The sequence below is a fragment of the Panthera tigris genome, chromosome C2 (assembly GCF_018350195.1).
Source record: "Panthera tigris isolate Pti1 chromosome C2, P.tigris_Pti1_mat1.1, whole genome shotgun sequence".
NCBI lineage: Eukaryota > Metazoa > Chordata > Mammalia > Carnivora > Felidae > Panthera > Panthera tigris.
In genome coordinates this window covers 120,583,708-120,602,574 of record NC_056668.1, presented here as the reverse complement: position 1 = coordinate 120,602,574, position 18,867 = coordinate 120,583,708, and the positions used below count along the sequence as shown (strand labels likewise).

Genomic DNA, 18,867 nt, shown 5'->3' with positions numbered 1-18,867 from the left:
CAAAACCAGGGGTGCCTGGGTGGCTCAGTCGGTTGAGCATCCAAATCATTATTTTGTCTCAGGTCATGATCCCAGGGTTCTGGGATTGAGCCCCAGGGCACTGTGGAGCCTACTAGGATTCTCTCTCTCTCTTCTTTTGCCTCTCTCCCCCACTCATGTTCTAATTTAAAATAAATAAATAAATAGGGGTGCCTGGGTGGTTCAGTCGCTTGAGCATCCGACTTCAGCTCAGGTCATGATGCCACAGCTGGAGGATTCGAGCCCCGCGTCGGGCTCTGTGCTGACAGCTCAGAGCCCGGAGCCTGCTTCAGATTCTTTGCTTCCCTCTCTCTCTCTGTCCCTAACCCACTCACATTCTGTCTCTGTCTCTCTCAAAAATAAACATTTTTTTAAAAAATGAAAATAAATAACCCATCCAAATACATACCTGCTGTGGGTTTTGGAGTTGCCAGTCTGTAATGCTTTCTAATAGTTGTCGTAGCCCAGTTTTCCTCCTGTTTGGTTTAGCCTACCTCATGTGGTGTTACCATTCACATGAATAATCATCACATGCCCTGGCCTGTTGGTTCATGATCACCTCACCTCTTCCAGATCTACATTCATTCCTTAGAACACGTAGGACCCCATTGCCAAAATCACTGAGGCTTTCCTGACACAACCGTGTAGTTTAATTGTTTAACTTTCCCTCACTATTCTACCTCATTGGGACTTCCACTTCACTGACCCTTTTATTTTGTCCCATCCTCTTCTCCCTAACTTCCCTTTTTACTAAGCTTACTAATTCCATGGTTTTTCATTTCACTTTCAGTTTTGCCAGTACTCTAAAATCCTTTGCCTGTCATTCTGTCATAAAATGCACATGGATGAAGCCACATAGTTCTCCTAGATGAAACCATATAATTCCTGAATGAAGGCCCTTCCTTTGAGCCTGCCCCGAGCAGGCTGCTGAAGGCTTTCCATGGGACTATTTAGCACTGTGAATACTTGACCACCTCCCTCAAATAGAACTGCTCTATTTCCTGGCAATCCTGCTGAATTTCTCTGGATAATTCTTAGAGGATTATTTCCAATTTCTATTCAAACCTCTAACCCTTTTCCTCTATATAGAACTCACTTCATATAACTTGCTTCCCTACTTCAAAAAGTAATGGAAGGACTCAGATGGGAACTCCTGCAGTTTCCTCATTACTAGAAAAGCCAACCTACAGTTACAGCCATTTTGTGTGTGATATTTCTCCTGCTCTGAGGCCCTTCCTTGCATAGGCCACCTGTACCAGTCCTGCTTTGGATCTCTTCCTCTTCCATGGTCTTGGAAGCATTGTTTACTCTCCTTTTCCTGTATATTTAGCCTCTCTTTATTGGATCCTTCTTGTCAGCATGCAGAATTCCTCAACTTCCTCTTATCTTAAAAACCTCAATCCTACACCATCCACTTGACTTTCTAAATCTTTCCTTGATAGTTCTTTAAGGATGTTTTTGTGAGCGTATAATCCATGGCTTTAAAATCAAATAGTAAAGAAAGTTCTGTAATGAAAACAGTTTCCTGCCCTACTCTTTTCTAGCTGCAGTCCTTTTAATTTCCTCGACAAATATTTTTTCAAGGCTGTCTTTATGTCACGCACTCTTTGAAGTTTAATCAGTGAACACAGGAAAAAAATGTGTGTTCATGGAGCTTGTAGTCCAGTGGTGCACAGGAAGGTGATGAGTGCTGGGGAGAAACATGAGGCAGAGAACAGAGATGGGAAGGGTTGTAGTTTTGAACAGGAAGGTCCAGGAGGCCTCATGGAAGGGGGCCCTTAAGGAGGATATCAAGATGAGGGAACTGACCTGAAGCTTATTTATAATGCCCAGCACATTCAGGGTTTATCAGGAAAGCTGGAGGAGCTGGATGGAGTAAGCCAGGGCAAGAGTTTTAGGAGGTTAGGGAAGTAAAGGATGGGTTGTGTGGGTCCTTAGAGGCCATCACTAAGTTCTTTGGTTTTTACACTGACCAAGTGGGAGGTTTTTAAGCAGGGAATAACATCATCTCACTCCCAACTTTTAAAGGATCACTCAGGCTGCTTTTTTGAGACTGTGGGTTGAAGGGTACAGGGAAGCTAGTCAGGAGGCCATTACACTAACCAGATGAGTAGAATGGTGGCTTGGCAAGAAAGGAAGCAATGGAGGCTGTAAATGTTTTTTTTAACCTTTATTTATTTTTAAGACACAGAGAGCATGAGCAGGAGAGGGGCAGAGAGAGAGACAGACAGAATTGGAAGTAGGCTTCAGGCTCTGAGCTGTCACCACAGAGCCCAACTCAGGGCTCGAACTCACCAATTGTGAGATCATGACCTGAGCTGAAGTCGGACTCTCAACCGACTGAGCCACCCAGGCCCCCCTCCCCCCCCCCTTTTTTTTAAACCTTTATAGGTTGTGAGTAATTTGATTCTGGATACATGTTCAACAGGAAAGAACTTCATGCTCTTGAAATTTCTCTTATGGTATTTTTTTCTGTATTTCTGTTATACTTTCCTTCTAGCTGTTGATTTATCACTTTTATATATTGTCTTTACTTCCTGCCATGACAGATGAGCATTTACTTCACATGCCTCAGACACTCCACCCTACAACCCAGTTTAGTAATTATTATTTTTAGTTTTGCTATTGGTTGCCTTTCTATACTTAATCTTTATGTCTTATTCCATCATCTATAGACACTCTTCTGGCTCCCTTATTTGCACACTGATTTGAGGTATCCTCTTAAGTCCTTTTTTTTTTTTTTCCTGGAAAACTCTTTAGAGCTTTTCCCTTCCTGCCATAGTCTGTACTAGTAACTGTTTAGAACTTTACTATCCAGCTGTCATTTTGGGACTCTTTTTTTTTTTTTTTTAATCACTTTAGCTGGATCCACTGTTTTTTGGCTCCTGCCTTTTTTCTTAATTTACTGCCTAGTTTTGGTGGAGTATATTTATTCTCAAATAACTTCATAAGAAAAGATACATGAAATGTAAATTTTGAGTCCTTTCATTTCTGAAAATGACCTCAATCTGCATTTATAGGTGGTAGTTTAGCTGCATCTAGAATTTTAGTTACTTTGTATTGCCTTTTTCTCCTCCACAAGGCTGGATTTTTACTTTGTTTTTATATGTATTTCCTTGGGGTTCTAAAATTTACTTTAGTTTCAGTCTTTAAAATACCACTTTACTGGGGGGCACCTGGGGTGGCTCAGTGTTAAACATCTGACTCTGGATTTCACTATCTCACAGTTCATGGGTTTGAGCCCTACATCTGGCTGTGTGCTGACAGTGTGGAGCCTGCTTGGGATTCTCTGTCTCCCTCTCTCTAAACTTAAAAAATAAAATAGAACTTTACTGGGAACTTGATGGAGATCTTTCAGGATGAAGGCTTAGGTTAATAAATTATTACCTTTCAATAATAATTTCACAGAAATTACCTTCTATTAATTACTTTGATCATTTCCACAACTCAGTTTTCTGGTTCTTTCTAGAACTGTTCTCTTAGTTGGCTCTTAGATCTCTTGTTTTTCTCTCATTTTCTACTTTTTCAGTTGTCATTGCTGAGTTTTAGGAAAGCCTTTCTCCTGTTAAAGTGTACCATCTCTGGTTAAAAGATACATTGTCTTCTCTTTGTTCTAATAGATACTGCTTACACAGTAATTAGCATGTTCTTTTTGTTTTTGAAGAGTGTTGTCCAAAGGATGATGTGTTCCTAGTTGTATTTAAGATCTATTTCTAGCTGATCTATATACGCATATATGTTTTCTTTTTAGCATATGATTTAGAAGAACAGAAGAATCTCACAGCTTGTCCTGACCGAACGCTTTTTGTACAGAAGGGTCCAATTTATCATGCATGTCAGTTTCCTGTTGCCTTACTTGAAGCATGCAGTGGTGTGGATGATCCAGAGTTTGGCTACTCCAGAGGAAATCCTTGTATTCTTGTGAAAATGAACAGAGTATGTACCTATATTGCCGCTGCTGCTTTTTTTCTAATATCCTCTATTGAGTAGCTTGGAACTGTTTTTTTCTCATTTAGGGGTAACTTGCATAAAAGGTTAGCAGTGATATTAATTGACCTTTAGAAAGTGAATACAGCAAAAACCAAGACTGGTTTATTAAATCAATCATGGATTAGGGAAGTAAAACAACTTACGCTTTTCCCTTTTTAGTTACATGCATTTAGGCATAGGTTAATGCTTCAAGGGGCAGGTATTCTGGTTGTCATACATAAAGCATGGTTTTATTAACGTGCAGTGCTCATCTTTGAATCATCTTTGAATTCGGTTATAAATTTAAAATTCCATTGAGAATCTATTAGGCTTTAGTTTAAACTTTGAATATTTAGTAGCAAAGCATAGTTTTATAGTGTATGTACATATAATTAAAAAGTAGAGATACAAATAAAATTGCATTATAATGAACTCAGTGGGGTGTTACAGTTGTAACCAAAGTGGTAGCATTTTGCTTTGGTGTCCAGAAGATGTTCCTGAATTATTTTGAAGCTCATTAGCTTCTCTGTGTGTTAGTAAGTATGACCTGGGAGTCATTGTGCAAAAGAAGATGCTTTTCTTATGTAATAAGTGATCTCTAACCCCTGTACCTTTCTGCTCTATAAATATTGTATTGCAGAGCTGTGTTCTGAGAGGCCTGCAAGGTCTCCCTTGAAGAATGAGGTTATTCCTGATCATTTACTCCAAGAAAAGGCAGTTTCTTAAACAGGTGGAGACCTCTCAAGATCATGAGTTTATCACTAAAGTTACCCTTGATAAGCAAATTGCTACCATCTCTTGGCACTGCTAAATAAAGAGTTTCCCTATAGGAAGAGCCAGCTAGACCCCGACGTACCCAGACTGACACCCCTCCAGTCTCTCCTCCTTTCCCCACATGGACAATGACAAGTTCCTAATTATCCCATCGTACTCTAGAGATCATTCTGAAACATTGCCTGACACATAGTAGGTACTCAAGAATAATTATAGTCGGATGTTTCAGCAAGACTTCATTAAATTAAAGTTAACCAAATAAGCCAAGAGTAATGGGAAACTTGACAGTCTAGCTTGTAAGATGAAGTAAATGTATTTACCTTAACAGAAATGCCTTTTAGAATCCCAGCCTTCCAGAAGCGAGTATCTTCATAAAGTCTAGATTTCTGGAAAATCTATTCCCAGTATAAAGCCAAGAGAAGTTCCAGTTCCTTCTCCTACAGGACCAACCTTCGAAGCTTGTTTTTCTCTTTCAGTATGTCCTCTTTGAATGCAGAGGGTCTGAGATTATACTTGGCTGATGGGACATGGCTTTACAGGGCATGACAAGATGACAACATCAAGCTCAAGTATGGATCATTCATGAGCTATGCATGCTGAGTGTAGCAGGGGATTTAATCCCAGTAGAGTTTGTTCCACAGTCCTCACATAGGCAACGATAGTTAAAGATGTTGATATTATTTAGGTTCCATAATACTTACCTCTTGGGAGGAATATTTACATTTACAGGCATTCGCATGTAAAATGAGTATAAATTCAAAACATAAAAAGATCCTCCCACAAAATAAATATCTATTGCCATTCAGAGTTAGTTATGTCAGCTACATACATGAAAGTAGCTTTATTACGTAGAACTGAATGGTACTGTGTCTTAAAATGGGATTCATCCCAGTGTATGCATTTTTGTGGAATAGATCGATGGGAAATACGGTAAGGCTCCATGCAAGCTTTATGGAAACAAATGTTGAGGGTTTGACCTAATACAGTTTCGTGAAAAACAGTTTTATTGTGCTTCTGCAATTCTTAACGTTTGCCTTAAAAGTTTCTGTTTGCTTCTTGGTTTAAGGGTAGCAAAGTGCAATACTGTATTTTATTCAGGAACGGATTTATTTTCTGCACTGCCCCAATACAATAAGATAGCAAATTGGTAAGATTATTATATTAAAAAGTCCATTGTAATCCTCTACACAAGAGTAAAAGGCAGATGTAATAGGGTTTTAATACCTAGAGTCGATATGCATCTCAACCCTTCCATCTCTGGGTCCCTAGCAACAACGCAGGAGGTTCTTTCATATACATTTGTGATGTTTCAATTAGTTTTTCTTTTCCATAGATAATTGGATTAAAGCCTCAAGGAGAACCAAGGATAGAATGTATTTCAAAGGTTAGTATTCAAAAAGCTTTAGTATATCTGAATATTTTAAAAGTCTGTGAGTCTTAGTCATTGTTTTTTCTTCCTGTCCTTTTTTGAAAGTCCTCTGTAGTGCCAATCTTAGAAGAATAAAATTCCACTGAACTTTGGGTGTAGAGCCCTTCTCTACTTGCAAATGATAATTCCTAAAGACGTGCTTTCCATGAGCATTGATTTCACAGACACTGCCTTTGCATATACCATCTTTCATTGATTCTGAGATCACTTTTTTCTAGCTTAATAACACTGAAATTGGGGATGGCCTTATAGTTAATGGCATCTTAATACTGTATCATAAGAGTTTTTTCTATCTTAATAGTACATAAATTGGTGTACATCAATGGCATCTGAGATTTCAGGAAACAGGATACATTTTCCTTAAGCTGGAGGCAGTATTTTTCTCTCCTACCCCTACTTTATTTTCTTCCAGAGTGCTGTGAAGTTTTCATCTCATAACTTTTGTTTTCTCTCCATGCTGCAAGTGCAACTAAGACAAATATGTAAATTGATGGGTAAGAGTTCTAAGGAGAAAGTAAAGTTCTACATTTAATTTTATTGTTGTGCAAAATATTAGCATTCCAGCTCTAAATCTATGTCAAAGGTATTTTACTTGAAATGTTACTTTGAAATCACTTCTCAAGTTGTTTGTGAAGAAAATTATATTCCTTTTCGCCTTGAATGGATTTCTTATGTGGGCAGAAATCTCTTGCTCCGTGGTTCTCAAATTCATTCATGCATCAGAATCACTTTGAGGACATTTTGGGTCCCATTCCCAAAGTTTCTGACTCCCTAGTTTTGGGGTGAGGCCCAAACTTGGCATTTCTAACTCAAGTTTCCAGGTGATGGTGATGCCGATGGTCTGGGGCTCATGCTTTGAGAATTTCTGCTTTAGAGTATCCTTACTTCTTTTGAGTATTCACTATTTAGAATAAAAAGCCAGAAAGTTTGTGGGTTCTCATCTGGGTTGAAGTATAAGTGTGTGAATCCTCGGCAGTTCCCTGTACCTCCTTATACTAACATAGCTCAGTCAGTATGCTGCTTACAACCAGGTGCTACATCTAAGCTGAGCTTTTCTTGATAAATCCTGCTGAAAATGAAGTAAGCATATGCTAGTATCTCTTAAGATGAAAAGGAAGCATTATGGCTATGAGATACATTTAGAGAAAGCAACTATTCTGTTCTTGCTTGCAAGCTTTCCAAGTAGGAAGTTTCTGAGGCTCAGGTGCTAGGCTCCGGCCAGGTTAGATGTGCTACTTTCATGACCACGTAGGACTGTGTATCTGGACGCAGGAGCTTTTGCCTTTGTGTGTGAGTGGACCACACTGATAAGCTTGGAGTAGGGGCTCTACGGGGCCAACGCTACTAAGAAAGGAAAGCGCATTTTGGCCAGAAGGCCAAAAGCTTTAGTAAACTTCTTTCCTAAGATTTCAATTTTGTGAACCTTTGGGCAGTATAAACAACTCCGTGTAACTGTTCCCTTAGGGTTTAAACTGGACTTCTATCTATTGGATATCCTTTGCTTCTAGAATAGTTGGTGGAAATGTTAATGAAAAATCCTGGTCTAATGACTCAGATTTCAGTTTGTTGTCCCTTTTGCTTTCAAGAGTTATGTGTAAAGTACATAAACTAGATGGGGATTTTGTTAATTGAGTTGTGGAATATTTTTGTTTTTAGAAAGTTTGTAAAATTTTGCCTAGTACTCCTAGGTTAGTCACAAAGGAATAATAGGTGGGGTGCGTACATTTTAGAGGTGGTTCTGTAGGGCAGATGGCCGCATTTATTGCACATCATCATAGTTGCTGTTTTCCATTACATTTGTCTTGTATCTTGTACTCTTAAATTTGATCTGCTTTAATTGCGTTTATGTAAGAGTTCTGAAAATACTGAAATATTGAGGACAACATGCTCTTGAGCATTTAAAAGATGGTTCCTACAAAAGATGGAATATTCATTTTGTCATTTTTTCATTTTTTTCTATAAAAATAAATCCTATTAATATAGAAAAATGAAGAAAAAGGTAAATGCCTACCCATTTCCAATTTGTGTTCTTCAAGTCTTTTAAGGGTGGTGACTGTATAAAAAAATGTGATTTTAAAACTTTGTTTTCAGTGGAACTTAGTGACTGTCAGTTGCTCCTAGTTTCCAATATGATGTTGTCATTCATATACTTAGAAAACTGTGACATGTATGCTTCACCCTAAAGTATCTCAGTATTCAGATATGCATAATTTCGAAATGTTTATTTTAACAGAAGGTATAAAAAGTACAAGTTTAAGTAAAAGCCTGCCAATGTTACGTTTTTGGTACAAACCAAGAGAACAATGAAGAGTTACCCTGGGTGATGTTGGGCATGTCCTCTTAACTGAGCCTCAGTTCCCCTCTTTGTAACTGATCCTGCCCACTTAAGGGTGTTGGACCTAAATGAGGTCAGTGTAAGTTAAGTGTGGTGTCTGGCTGGAATTTCCAGCTCAGTAAACTATAACCCAAAGAAAACCTCCTTTATGTGTTGGGGAACATCTCTGTTTCTGTGAAATAGGCTCATGTATTAAGAGATAGGTTAAACAAAAGCAATTAGTACAGAAGGGCACTCATCACAGTGATTATTTTTTAATTATAGAGTACAAATGTAGGGTGGTGACTGAACATGGTTTTTACTGTTTCTCTTAGCCTTGTCAGCTTCTGTGGGGTAGCATCACTCTGTGCTTTGTGCCGTCTTGCTTTGTCACTTGTTCCTCACACGTGCTACTCGTGATAGAGAAGCAGAGTAGGACTTCTCCTTAGAGGAGATTCTTAGTTTTGCTATAGTGTTTCCTGTGTGCTTTACAAAATAGAAATTAGGATGCAAGCATTTTCTAATATTTTAATTAGTGCTTAGTAAACTTCCACTGATTTTAGTCCATGTCATCTACTCATAGTGTGTTAAAGTTACTCATTAAAATTAGTCCTATTCAGAATGTGTTACTTGAGAATTCTCTGTCAAGAAGAGATGATAATAGAGATATCATCATGATTTGGATTGTGAAGGATTAACTTGTATATTTGTCATGTTTATTAGTTTAAGTACATGGAATATAATTCCAGTAATTTCAGTACTTTGATTTACATGTGCTCATAAATTCAAAGGTATTTAAATTGGTTGAGAAGACTTTTGCTTGGAGTACCTTAATTTTTCCTAATAGCTTTTGTCACTTGCATCATAGTTTACCCTTCTGGTTACCATTACTAAGCACAGAAAACTTTCGGACCTGCTGCCTCCTAGGCCAGCCACACATTCTACAGTGTGGAAGCACAGTATCTTAAGTCATTTCAGGAATACATTGGTCCATACAGACTGGTGCATTCCTGCTGTCAGTAGTTAGAGGCAGATAAGATTTTAAGACAGTGTATGAATAGATGTTGGGCTATGAGTTAGAAGGGACTCTCATGGAACAGCATGTAGGGTCTATCAGGAAATGTAAAAAGACTCAGGATAGTTTATGTCCAAGGATTTAAATCAAGATTAGCACATCTGTTCTCAAAAATACACTTGTAATTAATGCAGTTGGGATAGCATTGTAACATCATCATACTGTTTATAATTGATTATAATTGATATTGCCTTAATATACATTTTGGTTTTTATGACCTAAAAAGGGGTTTCTTTTGTTTTCTGCTTTAGAGTGAAAACACAGCAGCTCTATCAACTTATCCTCCCAATGGAGCTATAGATTTAAAATATTTTCCATATTATGGGAAAAAACTGCATGTAAGTACTTAGAAGTTCATAAGTGGTTGTGACTCTTGGGAAATTGGTACATCTGTACTAAAATATCACTTGTCGGCAGACACATGTTCTGTGTAATTTGTGTATCTTCTATTCTGGTCTTCAAATGGTGATGACAAGTAGAGGTTCCCCACCGCCCATCCAATCTACAGTTCAAAACATAAGACTTACGATAAATTTTCAAAATATCATTTTCTCTTTCGTTAAGAATTTGCTTAGAGAGTATACAGAGGTGAAAAAACAAAATGGATAGAATAGTACAAAGAATTTCTGTAGACCATTTACCTAGATTTCCCAGGTGTTAGTATTTTACCTCATTTGTCTTTCCAGTCTCTGTAATTTTTTTCCTAAACCATTTGGGACTAATGAAACATGTGCCCCTTGCCCTAAATGCTTAAGTTTTATTTTCCTAAAGACATTTTATATAACCATAATATAGTTATAAAAGGAAATTAGCATTGATAAGAGGACTGTCATCCAATCTACAGACCTAGTCAATATTTTACTAGTTGTTCCAGTAGTGTCCTTTATTGCAAAAGAAAAAATGTTTTCCCAGTGCAGGATATCTCACTGTTACATTTTTGGTCACCTGGAACCTGGAACAGTTCCTCAGTCTGTTTCATGCCCTTGTACTCTTAAATGAACACAGGCCTTTTGGGGCCTGTTTTGTTTACATTCCTCAACTTGAGTTTGTCTGATGTTTTTCATGATTAAATGTCAGTTTACATCAAAATGTAAAATGTACATTTTTTTTGCAAGAATGCCTCAGAAGAAATGTTTTTGGAATTAGCATATCAGGAGGGATGTGGTATTGATTGGTCACATTAGTGGTGATGGTACTCTTAAACACTAACTTGATTAAGGTGTTATCAGCCAGGTGTTTTTTTGTTTTTTTTTTTTGTAATCAGTAAATATTATGTGGAGAGAATAATTGGAGAGTCTACACAGTTCTGTTTCTCCCTTCACTTGAAGCATGTATTGATTCTTCCTGGGTTGTTCCCAGATGTTTTCTAATTCCATCTTTTCCTTTCTCCATTTACAGGGTGGCATTCTGTTCTGAGAAAGAGCTTTGCCTTCTTGCCACCATTTATTTCCATCTGTATATTGTCATGGACTCATTATCTGTTCTATTTATTTTGATGCTAAAATTGTCCCAGATTTGGCCGATGAGAGACCTTCAGGCTGGTTCCTATGTCCTTTAGACATGCTTCCATGATTCTTTCTAGCACTGTAAGACATTCCAGATTCATCTTGTAGTTTCTCTGCCCCAGTCCTGAAATCAGCCCCCTAGTTCCTTTTAGTGAAGAAATGTATCTAGAAACCACAGTGATGGTAATATAGTTAGGAATATATTTGCATCAGATTATACAGCAACCATAGTAAGGATATAGGAGATCTAAGTAAGGATATAGGAGATCTAAGTAATCAGTAGAGTAGTCCTTGGGTGAAAGAGGAAACTCAAACCAAGATTATAGAGAATGTCTAAAAAATGATCATGGTTGACACAACCAAATTACAACCTATGGGATACATCTAAAGCAGTGTTTGCAGGAACACTCATGGCCATATGAACACTTTTATCCATAAAAATTAAAGTGAAAATAAATGAATATCCAGTTTAAAAGAAAGAAATAATTTTACAGAGTAAACCAACTCCTGATAAAAGGCACAGAAGGTACATGAAGTTACTGTAGCATTTGAATTAATGTGTTTTCCTTTATTTGCCAGGCGAGTTATCTGCAGCCATTAGTTGCTGTCCAGGTGTCCTTTAATGCTAGCAGCAGTGCTGTAAAAGAAGTAACAGTCGAATGCAAGATTGATGGATCACCCAACCTAAAAAACCAGGATGATCGTGACAAGTTTTTAGGACGAGTTGTGTTCAAAATCACAGCACGTGCATAGTAGGAGTTAGGATCTCCACAGAGTAAATGTTGTGTTGTCTGTCTTCGTTTTGTATCAGCTGGACCTGCCATTCTAGAATTATGAGACCACCTTGGAGAAAGGTGGGGTGGTGCATGACACTGGGGTAACATCATAACATGCTTCCAGATCATAGTGTTCGGTGTCCTCTGAAGTAACTGCCTGTTGCCTCTGCTGCCTCTTGAACCAGTGTACAGTCGCCAGATAGGGACCATGAACACCGATTCTGAACATGTAGTACAGGGGGCTTATTTTTATGTGGTTTAATTGCCAAGTGTCTAAAGCTTAATGTGCTGTGCTATGTAAATATTTTATAGATTTAACACTGGTTAACTTCCTATTTTGATGCCAGCAAAGTTGTAGGGATAAAATGGTACCTGAACAACATCAAGTGACTTTCATAGCTGCAAGAAATGTGGTGTGAGGAGAACTTCTGTATGTGAGGAGGAAAAAAGAAAATAAAAGTGGATTTGAAAGGTTGACTTGGATGTTTTGTAAAATTATTTTTTACATGCTGAATTAGTCTGTGGATCTTTTTGATTAAGAGCACAAACTTTCTGTTGTAAAACATGTAAAAAAATATATATACTGATGGGTTTATTTTTAGTGCTGGAACTAAAACCTCTTATCAAGTATTGTAGACCATAGATGAAACAGCATTTTTAAGTTAGCCACTATGAATATGCACCTAATTTTTTATGGAGTTAAATTCATATGATTTAAATTGTACAATAGTTTGTGAAATATATTGTGACTGCTTTTATTTAGCAGACTGTGGACTCTAATAAAAAATATAAATTGTGAATTTAAAAACTTGGAACTTATTCAAAGCTTCAAACCAGCTTTATTTCAGCATGCTTTAGTGTCGTGAAGTATCTTCTCCTTCAGTCAATGTTTGTAATGGTATGATTGTCATAATGTGAGCTATTTTCTCCTCTGTTGAAAGGTAGGCTTCCTGTATAATCTCTGGGTTTTGTTGTTTTTTTTTTTTAAGCCAGTTTTGATTTTTATCCTTAATGCTAAAGCTGATAATCTTGAGGTTTTCTTTGTGTTGGTACAAGCCAGAATGACACTGGTTTGTGACACAACCCAGCTGGTTCAGGAACAGCTATCTGGAGAAAACATCAATGCTCCAAGTGGTCTTGGCTAGCCAAATGGGCCTTGGTGACCCAATGGCAGCCTCTCTGCCACTAAGATCTTCGTGATAACAGATTTTTGTTTTAGAAGTCTTCTTTGCAACTAAAGAAAATGATTCTTGGAGCTGTTAATGACGGAAACAACTTCTGGGCTTTGATTTTCCATTCTGCCCTCTTTTAAGAGTGGAAAACAATTTCAAAAACGCTACAGTGCTAAAGCAATGTCATGGGCTACAGCTAGAGCATCACTTTAGCTGGTCCAGTGTGAACAGGTCTTCAGTTGTTGGTTGTGGAATTCGTATTATTATGTATTCAGTTAAATTTGTATTTTTGTGTCTTTGGAGTATAACACAGATTGAAGTTGTGTTCTAATGAGCTTAGATAAAAACAAACTAGTTCTCAGAACATGAAACAAGAATGGAGATAACCAAAATGGGGAAGTGGGTTTTGTAGAGAATACAAATAGGATATTCACAGAAGTGACTAAATCATATTTGTGCCTCCCTGGTTCAGGAGTTTGGGCATGGCTCAGCCCCTGATTGCTGCATGAGTTCAGCTGACCTCCCCAACTCTTCCTAGCTCTCTTCTACTGAAATTAGGGGTTTTTAACAATGATCACAGGCCTGCTCTGTGCCAGGTTACTGATGTGCCAGACTGAGGATATAGAGATGAAGACATGGTCTGGAAAATGAGAGGGAAATAGAACAGGCCCTGGGACAAGATGTGGCATAATTACAGTAATGGCAATTATGTGCAAGGGTCCAAGGAGGTGGGGTATGACTCCTCTACAAAGGTCCCTCTAGAGATGTGTTTTGTGGAGGGGAGGGTTGGAAGGAGCTGGGCCTATATGATGAAGATGAAGAGTTTGGGAATAAAAGGGACTCTGGACACCATCTGAGTCTGCATTTCTGCTTCATTTCACGTTTTCCTCAGAACTTCACCAGACCTCTTACATGCAAATTGATTCCATAAGAGACTCTATATGCAACAATTTCTTAAGTCATGGCTATTCTGCTTATTCATAGATCACAGTTTGAATAACAAGGGACCAAAGGAATAAAGACAACCAGATTTGCATCCTTGGTGATTGGATCCAGCACTGGTTTGACTAGTGGATGGAGAAAAATTCAACTGTCAGCTGACTTTAGCTAATACTTAAAAATCCAGCAGGTTAGGGGCTCAGGGTCCAAGATGGCAAGGTAAAAGACCCTGAACTCCCCTCCATGGACACAACCAAATTTATACCTATTTATAGAGCAATTTCTCCTGAAGACAGCTAACTGAAGAGCTGTAGAACAAGACAGACCACATAGAGAATGGTAAGAGGGACAAGACTGTAACAAAGGGAAACCCCAACCCTGATGCTTGCCATGGGGTGGAATAGTACTACAAGACTGAACACGTATGTCTGAGGGCACAGAAAAAACAAAACAAAACAAAACAGAAAGCTGTGATTTAAAAGGGCTATGAGAGTATAAAAATTAACAGCACTAGAACTCGACCAAATGGATGGGACCTGTTGGAACTCTCAGGGTTGGAGGGACTGGTGATTGCTACCATCTGCATTCACCCTTCACCTTGATATCAGATGGGAGCAGGGTCCAGGCACTGTAACCAGCCTACTGTCAGCCCGACTACTTGGCACCTCTTAGCCCAAGGCAGCCCGATGTGGTGCACACCAGAACACTCCTGATCAATGCTCACTACAGCACCTGTCTGAACAAGGTGACCAGTCTGAAGCATCCTCGAACACTCTAGACCCACACCACTTAGGCTCCAGACAGCTTGCTAGGACACTCCAGTGGAGAGTCCCAGGACCTCCATGCTCCTGCTCATTTTGGTCCCTGCCACCCCATAAATGTGCCCCTAGCCCATGGCACACAATGGCTCCAAGCTCCCCACCAGGACACCCTGGTGTGCACTCACTTTAGCTCTAGCTGTCCTGCCAGGGTGCCTTCTAGAGAGTCTCAGGACTGCCATGGCCTGTGCCAACATCAGCTGTCAGGACACTCTGGATGGAAACTCACAGGACCACCCCACCCTGTGCCCACTTCAGCTTCAACATCCCAAGGGCAACCCCATCATGGAATACCCCCAAGAACCCAGCCCATGCCACCACAATTCTAGACAAACAACCAAAGTTGCCAGAAATTCAGCCTGCACAAGGGGACAAGTATACACGAGACCAGTCCTTCAGTCCTTCAAATTTAGGAGAAGTAGCTATTCTAATTCAGAGAAAAACAAAGTCAACCAAAATGATAGGAATATGCTCCATATTAAAGAGCAAGACAAAACCAGAGGGAGAAAATGAAATCAAAAGGAGATAACCAGTCTACCTAATACAGTGTTCAAAGTAATGGCCATAAAGATGCTCACTGGACTGGAGAGAAGAATGGACATGACATATTCACAATTTCAAAAAGAGTATTAAAAAGAGCCAATCACGGTTGAAGAAGAAAATGAGAAATGCACTAGAAGGAATCAACAGATTAGAGGATACAGAAGAATGGACTAGTGATCTGGAGAACAATCAAAAGTAAACACCCCTCAAAATAAGAAAAAGGGGGAGGAGTTAAGATGATAGAGTAGTAGAGGGACCCTATACTTGCCTCATTCCTCAAACACAGCTAGAGAAGTACCAAATTCTTAACATCCAAGAAATCGATCTGAGGACTAAGAGACAAACTGCATAACCAGAGAGAAAAAATAGGCCACATCATGTAAGATAGGAGATGTGGAGACAGGACTTGGGAGAGAAAAGAATTTCAAGTACTGTGGGCAGGAAGGAGCCCTGACCATGGAGAGCAGAGAGCAAGCGAGCCCAGCATGCAGGGCACTGCACGCAAAAGACAATTCCCCAAAACCATTGACAGGGAAAATTAGAGGGGCTGATTATCAAATTTTTACAAGCAGCAGAAAAGTCTGAAGTTATAGAAGTCTGCACCATTGCTGGGGTATAGCCTGGTTGGCATAGCACTGCTCCTGTAGAGAAGGAGGGCAGAGGCCCAAGAGCAGACAGTGTGGTCTGAGGATCCCCTGGGTCACACTTGGAGAGACCATTCCCCTTGGAGTGCTTTTGGAAGAGATAGCACTGGTTCTTGGGACAAAAGAGGTGGTGGATGCCACTGAGCTGCCCTGTTCATTCGTGTATGAGTAGAGGTACCTACTGAGGGCAGTGAACCTGGGCACCTGCTTTTTGCTGCACTTTACCATAAACTCTAAGCCCCTGTGCATTCCTGCAACTACCTTTCTAAGACAAACCAGCACCAGCCACAGCATAGCAAGACCCTTTCCCAGAGGATCAACGCTGGTGTGCACCATGCCAGGTCCTAAATTTGACTTTTGAAACCCAGGCAGTGTGCCTAAGATGAAACACAGGAGCACTGTGCTGCTGGGTGGGCAGATGGCTCAGATGCAGACAGGGTGAAGGCAGCGATCTGAGGGATGCCTGGGACACATGAGGGAAGATTGTTCACTCTTCCGTGAGCACTTCCTGAATAGTAGAGAGCAAAAAATCCCCTCTAGGGCGCCAGAGAGCCAGCTGACACCATTTTTACCCCTGCCCATCAACATGGACTGACTTTAGTGAGCAGCACAGCATCTACAGTGGAAGCTTGAGTCACTTACACAAACGTTCCCCTGAACTCTACTGGTTCTTCTGGACTAGGGCAAGTGTACCTGAGAATCTGAGCAGCAGCAGGCCTCTCCCCCAAGAAGACCAGCACAAACTGCCCCCCAAACCCTCACATGCACCAAGTCCACTGACCACAGAGTGCTCAGCTCTAGGGGATATAGGATCTAGTTTCTTGTAACAAACAGACCAAAATACACCTAGCTAAAACTTCCTACACAGTGGACAACCTTCAAACAGTCCCCACTGCAGGCAAGAAGCTCTGCAGAAGACTGATCTGAGAGAAAGAGTAGTGAAAACCTAACAGCCAAGTGCACACAGCATACACCAGAGACACTTCTGATGCATCAGCCCCTGGACAGTATATGACTTTTTTTTTTTTTTTAATGTATTTTAGTGTTTATTTTTGAGAGAGAGAAAGAGAAAGGGAAAGCAGGGCATAGAGAGAGGGAGATAGAGATCCAAAGCAGGCTCCAGGTTCTGGGCTGTCAGCACAGAGCCGAACACGGGGCTCAAACTCACAAACCATGAGATCATGACCTGAGCTGAAGTCAGATGCTTAACTGACTGAGCCACCGAGGCGCCCTGACTTTTTCTTAATGTATTTTTGTATTTCATTATTCTCAGGAGCAGGAAACATAACTGGCATTCCTAACACACAAGAGACAGAGACCTAGATAAAATGCCAAGATGGAGGAATTCATTCCAAAAGAAAGAACAAGAGGTCTTGGCCAGGGCTCTAATCAAAACAGATATAATATGCCTGAACCAAAATTTAAAATGACAATCATACGGATACTAGCTGGGTTTGAGAAAAGCATAGAAGACACCAGGGAGTCCCTTACCACAGAGATAAAAGACCTAAAAACTAGTCAAGCCAAAATAAGAAAATGTTGTAACTGAGATGCAAAACCAACTGGATATAATAACCACAAGGATGGAAGAAGCAGACGAACAGACAAGTGATAGACAAGATAAAATTATGGAAAATAATAAACTGAAAACAAGAGGGAAAGAAAAATAATTGGATCACAAATGTAGACTGGGAACCCAGCAACTCCATAAAGCATAGTAACATTCCTATCATAGGAGTCCCAGAAGAAGAGAGGAGAAAAAGGGACAGAAGGTTTCTTTTAGCAAATTACAGCTGAAAACTTCCCTAATCTGGGGAAGGAAACAGACATCCAAATCCAGGAGGCACAGAGAACACCCATGAAAATCAACAAAAGCAGGCCAACACCAAGACGTATCATAGTAAAATTTGCAAAATACAGAAATAATGAAAGAATGCTGAAAGCATCAAGGGAAAAGAAATCCCTAACTTACAAAGGAAGAAAAGGTTAGCAGCCAATCTCTCCACAGAAACTTGGCAGGCCAGAAGGGAGTGGCATGGTATTTTCAACATGCTGAAGTGGAAAAATATGCAGCCAAGAATACTGTATCTAGAAAGGCTGTAATTCACAATAGAAAGAGAGATAAAGAATTTCCCAAACAAAAACTAAAGGAGTTTGTGACCATTAAACCAGCCCTGAAAGATATATTAAAGGGGACTCTTTAAATGGGAAAGAAAGAACAAAAGCAACCAAGATTAGATGGGAACAAAGAAAATCTATGGAAACACTGACTTTACAGGTACTACAATGGCACTAAATGTGTATCTATCAATAATTTTTCTGAATGCAAATAGACTAAATGCTCCAATCAAAAGACATAGGGTATAGAATGGTTAAAAAAAAAATCTATATGCTGCTGCCTACAAGAGATTCATTTTAGACCTAAAAACACCTCCAGATTGAAAGTGAGGGGATGGAGAACCATTTATTATGCTAATGGACATCAAAAGAAAGCCAGAGTAACCACACTAATGTCAGACAACTAGATTTTAAAACAAAGACTGTAACAAGAGATGAAGAAGGGGCACTATATCATAATAAAGGGATCTATTCAATAAAAAGATCTAACAAGTGTAAATATTTATGTCCCTACCTGCAGGGAACCCAAATATATAAATCAATAACAAATATAAACTCATAGATAACAATACAGTAATAGCAGGGGACTTTAACACACCACTTACAACAATGGACAGATCATCTAAGCAGAAAATCAACAAGGAAACAATGGTTTTGAATGACACACTGGACCAGATGGACTTAACAGATCTATTCAGACAATTTCATCCTAAAACAGAATACACATTCTTTTTTGGGTGCACATGCAACATTCTCCAGAACAGATCACATAC

At 39.4% G+C, this 18,867-nt stretch overlaps 1 protein-coding gene across 1 annotated transcript in view; it reads left to right on the top strand.

Annotated features, from left to right (window-relative positions):
* The window catches only part of ATP1B3 (ATPase Na+/K+ transporting subunit beta 3), a 45,381-nt gene extending 33,044 nt beyond the window's left edge, over positions 1-12,337 (top strand). The window contains exons 4-7 of the mRNA XM_042998602.1: positions 3,770-3,954; positions 6,095-6,145; positions 9,831-9,917; positions 11,664-12,337. Of these exons, the coding sequence (XP_042854536.1) occupies positions 3,770-3,954; positions 6,095-6,145; positions 9,831-9,917; positions 11,664-11,837 (497 nt within the window). The 3' untranslated portion in view covers positions 11,838-12,337. The remainder of the gene's footprint in view (positions 1-3,769; positions 3,955-6,094; positions 6,146-9,830; positions 9,918-11,663) is intronic.
* The last annotated feature ends 6,530 nt before the right edge of the window (positions 12,338-18,867 follow it).